The sequence below is a fragment of the Amphiprion ocellaris genome, chromosome 24, assembly GCF_022539595.1.
Source record: "Amphiprion ocellaris isolate individual 3 ecotype Okinawa chromosome 24, ASM2253959v1, whole genome shotgun sequence".
NCBI classification, from domain to species: Eukaryota; Metazoa; Chordata; class Actinopteri; family Pomacentridae; genus Amphiprion; species Amphiprion ocellaris.
In genome coordinates this window covers 18,171,324-18,184,793 of record NC_072789.1, presented here as the reverse complement: position 1 = coordinate 18,184,793, position 13,470 = coordinate 18,171,324, and the positions used below count along the sequence as shown (strand labels likewise).

The following is a 13,470-nucleotide window of genomic DNA, read 5'->3' as shown; positions in this document are numbered from 1 at the left end:
ATATATATATATACACATTTCAGACTGGTTTTTATCTGGATTTAGACCTGATCTTAGACTGGTTTTTATTTTTGTAAGAACTTTTAAAGTCAGCTTTCAGGTCAATTATTTAAGAAGAAGAAGGAGAAGGAGGAGGAAGAGGTCAAATCAAAAGCAATCAGACTTTTCATGTGTTCACTGGATGAGGAGCTGCAGTTCCAGTCAGCGACCACAGGAGGGCAGCAAACATTCATCAATGGAGAACAGCGATGTTCTGTCTGAGGAGGAGGAGGAGGAGGAGGAGGAGGAGGAGGAAGAGGAGGTCATGGGACTCTGTTTGCTCGTCCTGAACCATGTGAGTCACATGAGACTGGAGGAAGAACCCAGAATGAGCAGAGAAGAAGAAGAAGAAGAAGAAGAAGAGGAGATGGAGGGCGTGTGTCGGTGGCTGAGCTGCTGCCGTGGCAATGAGGAGGAAGAGGAGGAGGAGGTGAAGGTGGAGGAGGTGTTGTTCAGGAAGAGCTGCAGCTCCTCGTCCCTCCCACCTGCTCAGGTAAGGTCCAGATGTGGAGGGGCCGCCCTGCTGGACACCAGCCAGCTGTCAGCTGTTGGAGTTAAGGTGGAATTATTTACACGCTGCAACTTTTTACAGTGCCCTCTGACTTGTTTTAACAAGGTTTCCTAATTTAAATTTTTATAGTGTTTCATCTTTTGATTTTTTACAGTGTTCCTGATTATTTTTTGCAGTCTCCTATTTTTTACAGCATTTTCAGGATTTTTTAAAAATGTTTCCTGCTTTTACTTTTTACAGTGTCAGTCCGATTTTTTTTACAGTGCTTTCTTAATATATATTATAGTTTTTTCTTAATTTTTATTTTACAGTGTGTACCCTGATTTAATTTTTTTTACACTGTGATTATATTTTTTGATACTTTTTCCCCACATTTTAGTTTTTACAGTGTATCCACGGATATTAACTTTTTTTAAAAAATAATTTGTCCTGGTTATATATTTATTTTTAGTGTTTCATCATTTTATTTTTTACAGTGTTTTCTCATTCATTTTTACAGCTTGTTCCTGAATTTTTTACAGTGTCGACCATTTTAAATAGCATATATTTGTTTATTTTTAGTCTTTTCTAATTTTATTTTTTCTAGTGTGTTTCCTGATTTATTTCCTGAATTTATTTTTTTACAGTGTATCCAAGGAATCGTTATTTTTACAATGACCCCTTTTTTGTTTATATTTACAGTGAGTCCTGATTCGATTGTTTTAGTGTTTCCTGTTTTTATTTTTTACAATGTCCCCTGATCTTTTACAGTGCTTCCTGATGATATTTTTGACAGTGTGTCCCTACATTTTAGTTTTTACGGTGTATCCAAAGATATTATTTTTTACAATGTGCCCACCTTTTTTAAATAACGTGTTCAGGTTATATTTTTAGTGTAGCCTGATCTCATTTTTTGTTACAGCGTGTGTGTTGACTTTGTTGTTTCCTGGTTAAATTTTTTACAGTCTGATCCCAGATTTTACATTTTTTTTAAGGTGGACACAAAGATTTTATTTAAAACTTTTTTTACAGTGTACCCGTTTTAAAACTGTTTCCTGGTAGTTTTTTGTGTCTCCTAATTTCATTTTTTACAGTTTGTATCCTGATTTTTTTACAGTGATTTCTGATTTCATTTTTTTGCGGTGTCTCCCCAGATTTTACTTTTTGAAGTGTATCCAACTATTACATTTTTTACAGTGCGACCTGATTTCATGCACAGATCAAAAGATGATTTTTTTAAGGTGGTACTAAAAGTTGGAGGAGCTCAAGGTGGTATTCGGGTTTTGACGGTTTGACTTATGAATGTTTAATGTGGTACCAGAGTTTTAAGGTGGTATTAAAGTTTTAAGGTGCTCTGAATGTGTTAAAAGTTTAACTTGTTATAAATGTTTTAACAGTTTAAGGTGGTGTTACTGTTTTAAGGTAGTATTGTTTTGAAAGTTTTACTTATTATTATAGTTTAAAAAGTTTAAGGTGGTACTAAATATTTAAGATGGAATGAATGTTTAAACTGTTTAAGGTGGTATTAAAGTCTTAAGGTAGTACTAAAGTTTTCAGGTGGCATGAATGTTTAAACAGTTTAAAGTGGTATTAAAGCCTTTAGGTCATGTGAAAATTTTAAGGTAGTATGAATATTTTGAAGGTTTAACTCATGAATGTTTTAACAGTTTAAGATGGCATCAGAGTTTTAAGGTGGTATGTATGTTTTTAACAGTTTAAGCTGGTACTAAATATTTAAGGTGGTATCAATGTTTAAACAGTTTGAGGTAGTATTAAAATCTTTCGATGGTACTAAAGTTTTAAAGTGGTATGAATGTTTTGAAGGTTTAACTTGTGAATGTTTCAACAGTTTAAGGTGACACCAGAGTTTTAAGGTAGCATTCCTGTCTCTGTGTCCCAGCTGGACCAGTCCCCATCGTCCCCGTCTGGGTCCAGGTCTCACTGGTTCCACACCCTGCAGGTCCGGCGGCTCCGAGTCCAGCGAGGACGCAGCAACAGCGACCCTCTGAGGGCGGCCAGCTGCCAGGACGTCTTCACCTGGGTCAGCTGACAGGTCACATGATCCGTGAGTCACTATCGTCATGTGACCTGTCAGCTGACCCGACCTGTGTTCTACTCAGAAACCGGGTCTGCAGTTCGGCGCTGCTCAGTCCTACCTGAGTCTGGAGAAGCTGGGAGAAGGAGCGTTCGCTTCCGTCTACAAAGGAATCAGCAGGTCAGATTAATGTTGCACCTTTAATTAGTAGTAATATGTTAATGTTGCACCCTATTAGTAGTAATATGTTAATGTTGCACCTTTAATTAGTAGTAATATGTTAATGTTGCACCTTTAATTATCGATAATATTTTAATATTGCACTTTTAATTAGTAGTAATATTTTAATGTTGCACCTTTAATTATCGATAATATTTTAACATTGCACATTTAATTAGTACTAATATTTTAATGTTGCACCTATAATTACTAGAAATATGTTAATGTTGCATCTTCAATTAGTAGTAATACTTTATTGTTGCACATTTAATTAGTAATAATATTTTAATGTTGCACCTTTAATTATCCATATTTTAATATTGCACCTTTAATTAGTGGTAATATGTTAATGTTGCACCTTTAATTATCGATAATATTTTAAAATAATATCTTTATGTGTCAGTAATATTTTTATATCTTTAAAAATAATAAATATGTGAGTGTGATTATTGATGTGTGGTGACATTTATTGTGAACTTGTGTGACTTCCTGTGTGGAGGATCAACGGTCAGCTGGTGGCTCTGAAAGTGATCCGGATGAAGACGGAGGAGGGAGTTCCTTTTACTGCCATCAGAGAAGGTGACCAATCAGAGCGCTGCTGCATCATTTACCACAGTGACATCACAATCTGCTCCAACACGTGTGTGTGTGTGTGTGTGTGTGTGTGTGTGTGTGTGTGTGTGTGTGTGTGTGTGTGTGTGTGTGTGTGTGTGTGTGTGTGTGTGTGTGTGTGTGCATGTGCGTGCGTGTGCACGCACGCGTCTGTGCAGCGTCTCTCCTCAAACGTCTGAAACACGCCAACATCGTCCTGCTCCATGACATCGTTCACACCAGAGAGACGCTGACCTTCGTCTTCGAATTCGTGGTGAGAAAAACAACAAACAACAATAACAACAAACCACAACAGCAAACAACAACAATAACAACAACAAACCATAACAGCAACAAACAATAACAAACAACAAACCACAACAGCAAACAACAACAACAATAACAACAAACCATAACAACAACAAACAATAATAGCAAACAACAAACCACAACAATCAATTGCAACAAACAAAAACACACAACAAACAACAACATCTTTAAACTAGAAAACCTCTGTTGACCACCGTTACCAGAAGAGACTCTTATTTGGGGCCACTAAACACTCTGATGTTGGCCTGTTAGAACCTATTTGAACACATTAGAACCTTCTAAAACGTGTCAGTACCCTTTAGAATCCTTTAGAACCCATTAGAATTTGTCAGAACCTATTAGAACCCATTAGAACCCTTTAGAACGCATTAGAAACCCTCTAGAACTCATTAAAACCCTTTAGAACTCGTTGGAACCCATTAGAAACCCTTTACAGCCCATTAGAAACCCTTTACAACCCTTTACAACCCACGAGAACACTTTAGAACCCATTAGAACCCTTTAGAACGCATTAGAAACCCTCTAGAACTCATTAAAACCCTTTAGAACTCGTTGGAACCCATTAGAAACCCTTTACAACCCATTAGAAACCCTTTACAACCCTTTACAACCCACGAGAACACTTTAGAACCCATTAGAACCCTTTTAAACCCAATTGAAAACCCTTTAGAACCTCATTAGAACCCTTTAGAACCCTTTTGAACTCGTTGGAACCCATTAGAAACCCTTTAGAATCCTTCAGAACATGTTTTGAACTCTATTATCCAGACATGTTCCATTATTTCAAACACATCTTCTCTGTAGAAGCGCTGGTTGCTGAGTTGCTGTGTGACCTCTGTATTGTTGTGTTGTGTTGTTGTGTTACAGCAAACTGACCTGTCCCAGTACCTGCAGCAGCATCCTGGAGGTCTACACTCCCACAACGTGCGGGTAAGTGGTCTGAGGTGGTCTGAGGTGGTCTGAGGTGGTCTGATTTGGTCTGAGGTGGTCTGAGGTGGTCTGAGGTGGTCTGATTTGGTCTGAGGTGGTCTGAGGTGGTCTGAGGTGGTCTGATTTGGTCTGAGGTGGTCTGCTCCAGAATGTTCTCCTCCGGTTCCTGCTCTCTGACTGTATTCTGCTGCAGATCTTCATGTTCCAGCTGCTCCGGGGTCTCTGCTACATCCACAGCCGGAGAATCCTCCACCGAGACCTGAAGCCCCACAACCTGCTGATCAACCACCTGGGAGAACTCAAGCTGGCCGACTTCGGTGAGCGCCGCCGTTACCGTAGCAACAACAACAACAACAACAAAAGTAATAATGATAGCAATAACAACAACAATAATAACAAAAGTAATAATAATAGTTATAACAACAACAACAACAACAACAACAACAATAATAATAATAATAATAACTAGAAGAGTCCTCCTCCAAGGCTGCTTGTTCCCCCACATGGCAGAAATGCAGCATTAGTTTATTAGTTATTGATGATCAGAAATCACAGCAACATTTAATATAGATGAACCCACAGACTAAATGACATTGCTTACCTTACTAACCCTAAACCTAACCCTACAGGTGTGTGTTCTGCATGTGTACATTATGTACGGATAGCGAATCACGTGACCTAAATATGTAGCGGGTGGCGGGAATTGATGGGACTCAGAAACACCCCCACAATTTAATCAGTTGTTGCTTGGATCATTTCTGATGGACAAGTCTTGATAAGTCCTCACTGGTGGATTTGTAGTAGGATCACAATCAGCTGACGTAGTGATCACTGGTTGTCAGTGACACCGTGCCACTATCTGGCAATGACACAGAAATCTTCAACTAATCCGTGGATCCAGACTATGAGCTGCATCACTGCCAAATTCTAATCACTTGGTCCTTGTGTCATTTCTGACCTTCCCTGAAAATTTCATCCAAATCCATTGGTCTGTTTTTGAGTAATGTTGATTACAGGCAGGGCTGCACAGTAGTGGTTAGCACTTTCGCCTTGCAGCAAGAAGGTCCCTGGTTCGCGTCCCGGCTTTCCCGGGATCTTTCTGCATGGAGTTTGCATGTTCTCCCTGTGCATGCGTGGGTTCTCTCCGGGTACTCCGGCTTCCTCCCACAGTCCAAAAATATGCTGAGGTTAATTGATTATTCTAAATTGCCCGTAGGTGTGAATGTGAGAGTGATTGTTTGTCTTTGTATGTGGCCCTGCGACAGACTGGCGACCTGTCTAGGGTGTCCCCTGCCTTCACCCGAGTCAGCTGGGAATAGACTCCAGCCCCCCCATGACCCTAGTGAGGATTAAGCGGTGTATAGATAATGGATGGATGGATGATTACAGGCAGACAGACAGACAGACAGACAGACAGACAGACAGACAGGCAGACAGACAGACAGGCAGGCAGAGAGACAGACAGACAGACAGACAGGCATGCAGAGAGACGGACAGACAGACAGACAGACAGACAGGCAGGCAGAGAGACAGACAGACAGACAGACAGACAGGCAGGCAGACAGGCAGAAGTTCGGCGGTCGTCACATACCTCCACCGTGCTCCTTGGTGGAGGACCAGTAATGGACAGTGGACTGTGGTCCGCTATGGAAGGTCCAGATGCCTCCACCAGAGTTGGGATCGTGGGGATGGACCATGAGGACAGAGTGCCCGTTTAGCTCCTCCCCCCACAGAAGACGGGTCATATTTCCCTCAAGGTATGACTTCAACCGACCGTCCTGCTCCTCCTCCCAGTGGGCGCCGGGTTCTCCAACCTTACTCGTACACGGCAGTCGTACACGAACATGGCAGCAGAACACAGATCCTGAGTCCTGCGTCACCTGAGGAACGTGGTCCCAGACCAGGACGACTGCTGGCATGGTGGCGACGCTGTCCACCAGGATAGAACCAACATTCCCACTCCGGATACACCTCTGACCTGGGCTACAACACCCTGACAACCCTGGAGAAACACTAGAACTCAGTGCTGGACGCTGGACTGGAGGAGACGTCCCATATCACGGGGACAGACTGGAAATTCAGCCCAGGAACCTGTCCCCCATCCAACAGGAGACCATCCAGCATGTGGACACCTTGGTAAACTCTGGGGAACCCACCAATGGTTTAGCCAACACTCAGCAGAACCTACCAACCATAAAACCACCCAACCCTTCATGTACAGATCACAGCTCTACCAAACCCTCCAACCAACACCACAGGACAACCAGAGGGAAAGACTACACAACTCATCAACACAAACACACAAACATCAGCATGGAACATCCAGGGAACACAACGGATGATAGGAAACTGATCCCCATAGAAACCTCCTAAACAACAACCAGAAAGTGTTATGATTCTGCTCCTGCCCCTGTTCCTTCTCCCTCTTTCTCCCTCTTCCTTTCTTCCTCCTTGTTTTTCTGCATCTATTTTGACCTGTCCCTTTGGCTCCCTCTGTCTGTCATCTCTTTTCCTTGCTCTCCCTGCTCACCTGTCTACACTCACCTGATTACTACAGGTGACTCTCATTGCAGTAATCAGCTCACCTGCCCACAATATCACCTGTTCACTATTTAAATTCTGCTCATTCATCCACTCCCCGCCCCCGTCCTCGACCCACTACTCAACCCCCTTCATGGACTCTGTTCCCACCTGAACTCTGTTTTTGGACTCTGTTCTCCCCTCCTCTGAATTTCCCTCACTTGGACTCAGTTCTTCTTTCAGATTCTCACTAGCCCTGCTTATGTCTCCAGCCAGTAGCTTCGGTCTCGTCTCCGTTTGCCCCTGATTTCCTGAGCCTGCTTCCCTGCTTCTTCTGTTGTCAGTTCCCCCCATCTTCAAAGTACCCCTCCTTAGCTTAGTTTTAGTTTAGTGATCTTCCGTTTTTGAATTCATAGTGTTTGTTAGTAGTGGTTTGGTTTAGTTTGGTTTCCTCCCAGTTCAGTTCTACATTTATGTATTGTTTTAGTTTTCTGGTTTAATAAAAGTCTTTCCTTAACTCACCTGTCTGCGCCTGGGCTCTCCAGCTCCCCCTGTAACAGAAAGATTACAGCCAGGAAGTTAAAGGACAACTCCAAGATAAACTCATCAACCAGGAAGACGTTCCTCCTTGTAGGGTGATCTGGCCTGCAGGCGGAACAGGAAGTGGGAGGAGCTTCTAGTGAGAGCAAAGTGGATGAGACCAGATTTCGAAGGACTAAACTGGACTTCACAGGCAGATGAGACTGGATTTCAATAAAAAGTCCAAAACTGATGTGTGAACATTTTAGAAATTAAAGTTTTTATTGTAAATATCTTTAAACTGCAAGAAAGCAACAAATAAAATCACCTCTGAATGAATAAATTCTACATTTACACTGATCTATATTAAACTGATTAAATGTTGTAGAATTAACACCAATAATCACAGAAAGATAAAAATACTCAATGAGACGATGGAAACATGAAATATGTTACAATACAAAAACATCACTTAGAATTATCTCAGATTATTTATGTTTATGTTGGTAGTTTTCTGTTTCTGTAAATAAATCTGACCTGGATCCGCCCCTCTGGTCCTGGTCCTGGTTCTGGTTCTGGTCCTGGTCCAGGTCTGGCCCGGTCCAAGTCCATCCCCAGCCAGACGTTCTCTTCAGAGGTGGTGACTCTGTGGTACCGACCCCCCGACGTCCTGCTGGGCTCCACCGACTACTCCACGGCTCTGGACATGTGGTCAGTGTGGAGGTTCTCTGGGGGTTCTCTGAGGGTTCTCTGGAGGTTCTTTGAAGGTTTTCTTAGGGTTCTCTGGTTGTTCTGGGGGAATGTCTGTGTGGATCAATAAAGTTTCTGTGTTTGAATCAGGGGCGCCGGCTGCATCTTCATAGAGATGCTACAGGGGGCGCCGGCGTTCCCGGGGACGTCGGACGAGTTGGAGCAGCTGCAGAAGATCTGGATGGTGAGTTAGAGAACGTTCTGGATGTTTGCTTAGAGATGGAAATGTGTTTTTACTGTTGTTTTGCTGATGTTTACAGCTGTGATATTTCCAGTTGTTGTGTTGGTTTTGTTTGTGTTTACATTCATTTTATCAATGTTGACGGAAGTTTGGGTGGTGTTTTTGGTGTTTTGTTGATGTTTACTGAAGTCTACATAACATATGCTAAAACAATAGGATGTTTACAGCCATTTTGTTGATGCTTACAGATGTTTACTGTTGATTTGTTGATATTTACAGGCTGTTTATTTTGTTGTTTACAGATGTTTTGTCAGTTTGTTGATGTTTACTGTTGTTGGGTTGGTGTTTACACTCATTTAGTTTATATTTACAACAACACTAATCATAACAATAATATCGCCCCCTGCAGGTTCTGGGCGTTCCCTCTGAGGACAGCTGGCCTGGAGTCAGCCAGCTGCCCAACTACAGACCAGGTGAGTTCACCTGTCCAGCAGGACATCTGTCTTCTTTTGTTTTGTTCATGCTTAACTAGTTCATGTTTACAGCAGTGTTGATGTTTACAGCAGGTTGTTGATGTTTACAGCAGGTTGTTGATGTTTACAGTCCTGTGGTTCAGCAGATATAAATGAATTTTCATGCAGTAGCTCATAGTTTCCTTCAGGGGGCGATGTTTCTGTGTTCATGAGGGTTTTCAGGTCTGTGGACCTTCAGACGTTCAAATCTCCACAGAGGATCTGACCGGAGCTTCCATCAGCGATAAATTGAACCAAAGCTAAAACCAGACCTGGAGTTGTAGCCTGAAGCTAACTGACTGAATTCACGGCAGTTCTGATGCTAGCATGCTAACCATTAGCCTCTCTACAGAATGGTTCCTGCCCTCCAAACCGAAACAGTTCAGGACCGTGTGGAAAAGGTAAGCTAACGTTAAAGCGTTAGCAAGGAGTTAACTGTGGCTCAGCAGAATGCATGATAACGTGTTAGCATGGAGCTAACTGCTAATTTCTGAAAACGCTACTGCTGAAATGTTAGCATGGAGCTAACTGTGGCTCAGTAGAATGCATGATAATGTGTTAGCATGGAGCCAACTGCTAATTTCTGAAAACGCTCCTGCTAAAGTGTTAGCATGGAGCTAACTGTGGATCATCAGAATGCATGATAGCATGTTAGCATGGAGCTAACTGTGGCTCAGCAGAATGTATGATAGCATGTTAGCATGGAGCTAACTGTGGCTCAGCAGAATGTATGATAGCATGTTAGCATGGAGCTAACTGTGGATCACCAGAGTGTTCTCCAATGTTCTTCAGGGTTGAGTTTCTACTTTGAAACCTGAATTTTCAACTTTTCTTCTAACAGTATTTGTATGTGTTTATCAGCTGAGAAATACTGCAGTATTTTAGGGGTGATACAGTTTGTTTTTGTGTACTTCCTGCCGGTTCCGGTCCATCGGTCTGGTCCAGGTTGAACCAGCTGCCCTACAAGACCGAGGATCTGGTCCAGAACCTGCTGAAGGTCCTTCCTGCAGACCGGATCTCGGCTCAGGACTCCCTGCAGCACTTGTACTTCAGCACCCTGCCTCCTCCCATCATGCACCTCAGAGACAGTAAGAACACACGCTAACATATTTTCCATCTATGTGCTAACATGCTAACATGCTACACAGCAGCTAAAGCTTCATAAAAAGCCATTAAAAGCTGAACTCTGTTTTTCAGCGATGTCCATCTTCAAGGTTCCCGGCGTTCGTCTGGAGACGGAGGTCAGAGACGTCTTCAACCCCGGACGGCGGATCAAACCGTCGCTGCTTCCTGCCGCCAAATGTTGGTGAGAAAACGGACCAATCAGAGGGCAGAGAACAAACTGTCGTACATTACTCATCGAAAGGTTTTCAAAGAGACTGGAGGAAGAAGATTTCATCAAACAGGATCTGAAATGTGTTTTATTCTGGAAATGTCGGAGAAATGAAGTATTAAACTCAAATGTTTCTCTCTGTCGGCCATTTTATGAAACCTCAGAGACAAGACAGACTTGTTTAGCCTAGCTTAGCATGAATGCCAGAAGTTGATTGAGAAGTGAGTTTAGCTCAAATGTTAGCTTTTCTACAGCAGATAATAAGTAGCATGAGCAATAATAGTAGCCTGCTAGCTGGTGAATCTGCAGAATGTAAGATGGATTGTGTTAGCAAGCATAGCACAATGCCGCTAATACTAACTGTTAACCTGCTAATGAAAGATTACCATGGTCCTACAAGGCGTTGGCTTAGTAGCACAGACAAATGCTAAGATAATTCTACTACAAAGACATCGAGACACATTCTACTTGACAGATATGCTAACTTGCTAGCATGACTGATATTTTTTTAACTGTATTTTTCTTATTGTAGCTTTTGGTTTGTAGCTTTGTGCACGCTAGCACTTAGCTTTAACTTAAGAATAGTATTGCCCCTTCAGCTTGTAGCTCCAACTGCCTCAGCATACCCTAGCATCAACTAGCTGGTGGAATGCTAATTTAAATGTCTTATGACTTAACAATGTTAGGTTGTGAGGTCAGAAAATGATTGTGTTTAGCCTAGCTTAGCACAAATGCCAGAAGTTGGGGGAACAGTAATAGTAGCTCAAATGCTAGCTTTTCTACAGCAGGTAATAAGTAGCATTAACAATAACAGTAGCTTGCTAGCTGGTGAAGCAGCAAAATGTAAGATGGATTGTGTTAGCAAGCATAGCACATTGCAGCTAACAGTTACTGTCAACCTGCTAATGAAAGATTACTGCTATCCAATAAAGTGTTAACTTAGTAGCACGGACAAATGCTAAAATGCTAGCATGACTAACATTTTTTTTAACTGCAATTAGCTTCTAGCACCCCTGCCTCAGCATACCTTAGTATCAGCTAGCTATTGAAATGCTAATTTAAACGTTTCATGACTTCACAATGTTAAGTCATAAGGTCAGGCAATGATTGTGTTTAGCTTACCACAAATGGAAGAAGCGCATAAAAATAAAAGTTTTCATCGCAAATTAAGTTTTTTAGCAACAAAACTGAGCAAGATGCTATTATTAATTAGCTCTCCTACTATGGGGAATAAGTAGCATTAGCTAAGAAGCTAGCTCAAAAGCTAGTTAATCAGTTAAATGTGAGGTGGGATTTCTTGGCAACCATAGCAGCTAATCCAGCTAACACTTATGGTTAACCTGATAGCTAAGATTACTGTCATCCCATAAGTTGTTAGCTTAGCAGCACTGACAAATGCTGACATACTACTACCAAAAGACATCCAGGTACATGCTAACGCTAGAGAAATGCTAATGGATCCTATTTGGTAGCTCAGTGCAAGCTAACAGTTAGCATTAACTAAAGATTAGTGTTGCATCGCTCCTACTACCTCTGCATCAGCTAACTAGATGAATGCTAAGCTAAATGTCTCATTAATTATCAGTATTAGCATGTTGTGTAGCATTAGCCGTACAGGATAAATGTTAGCATTGCAGCAGAGTTTCTATGTTTTGAAGAAGATTTTCTGGTTCAAATAAAGATTTATACATCAGATTAGCCTTTAGCGTGTTAGCATGATGTGTCAGATTAAAGTCTTTATGAATCCTCTCGTGTAAATGTGGTCTAAAGTGATTTACGGCTCATTTAAATGTAAAACGTCCCATCACTGTTCTGTGCTGCTGTTAGCATTGGTTAGCATTCGTTAGCATGTGTTAGCATGTGTTAGCATGTGTTAGCAGCAGCTTAATGAGGATTCTCTCCGAGGACGTCCTGAAGCTCAGCATGAATAATGGATAAAGCTGATTAAAGCTCCCACGGGACGCACCGAGGCTCCACACGGGAACTTTATTAACACGCAAACAAACAAACGTCTCAATAAACACATCTGTCTGCTGTCAAAACATCTGGATGTCATCATTTATCAAACTTCTTCGTGTAGCTTTGAGTTTCTAACAAACATTTCAGGACAAAAAACAGAACATCTCAGGTTTGACTTGTTTTATTTCTGGTTTGTGGGATGAATGGTTTCGGTGAATCCTCGTCGTCTTTATTTCACTCAGTCAATAGATTTAATGAGAATTTAACCAAATGCTTTGGATGCCAGCATCTCCACTGCGGAAATTCAGACTGCAATTAAATCGCTAAAGGCAAGTAAGGACCCCGGGCCAGACAGCTACAGCTCTGAATTTTATAAAAACATGCCACCGAGCTATGCCCACTCCTCGAGGCAACGTATAACCAATCACTGGTAAAAGGTCGCCTCCCCAACAAGAACCGTCTTACCAAAACAAGGCAAAGACCCACTCCGTTACGGCTCATATGGACCAATTTCCCTCCTAAATATAGACTGTAAAATTCTAGCCAACATTTTTTTCACTAGATTAGAAAAGGTTTTGCCACAAATGATTTCACCAGATCAAACTGGTTTCATTAAACACAGACACGCTAGCTCCAGTATAAGACGCTTATTTAACCCTTGTGTAGTCCTGAGGGTCAAAATGACCCGTTTTAAAGTTTCAAAATGTGGAAAAAAGACATATTTTCATGGTGCGACTTCTGATGTCAACGGGCACCAAAAAATATTCTTTTCTTGTCTGAAAAATATCCAAAAATTCAGCAAAAAATTCCCCAAATTTCTGAAAATTTGCAAATCCTTCAGGAAGAAAATTCCAATCATTTTTTAAAAGTTTTATTTAAAAAAAATGCCTCAAATTTGGCAAGAAAATTCTTGTAAATATTTTCAACAAATGAATAAAAATTTTCCAAAAAAATCCTAAAAATATCTAAAGTGATTACATATATATCAGTAAAACTTCTATTTTCTCTAAGAACGTTCATGTAAAAATCAACCAAAATCCAGCAAATTTCACTGGATTTTGG

General features: G+C 41.4%; 1 protein-coding gene across 1 annotated transcript; it reads left to right on the top strand.

The window, feature by feature from the left end:
- Positions 1–70: 70 nt before the first annotated feature.
- On the top strand, positions 71–12,491 carry cdk15 (cyclin-dependent kinase 15). The gene is made up of 13 exons (XM_023271338.3): positions 71–532; positions 2,430–2,570; positions 2,650–2,744; positions 3,283–3,362; positions 3,554–3,648; positions 4,572–4,634; positions 4,828–4,951; positions 8,264–8,384; positions 8,514–8,607; positions 9,014–9,077; positions 9,469–9,517; positions 10,062–10,204; positions 10,314–12,491. Exons 1-13 carry the CDS (start codon positions 182–184, stop codon positions 10,424–10,426), a joined length of 1,533 nt encoding a protein of 510 aa, XP_023127106.3. The 5' UTR covers positions 71–181; the 3' UTR covers positions 10,427–12,491.
- The last annotated feature ends 979 nt before the right edge of the window (positions 12,492–13,470 follow it).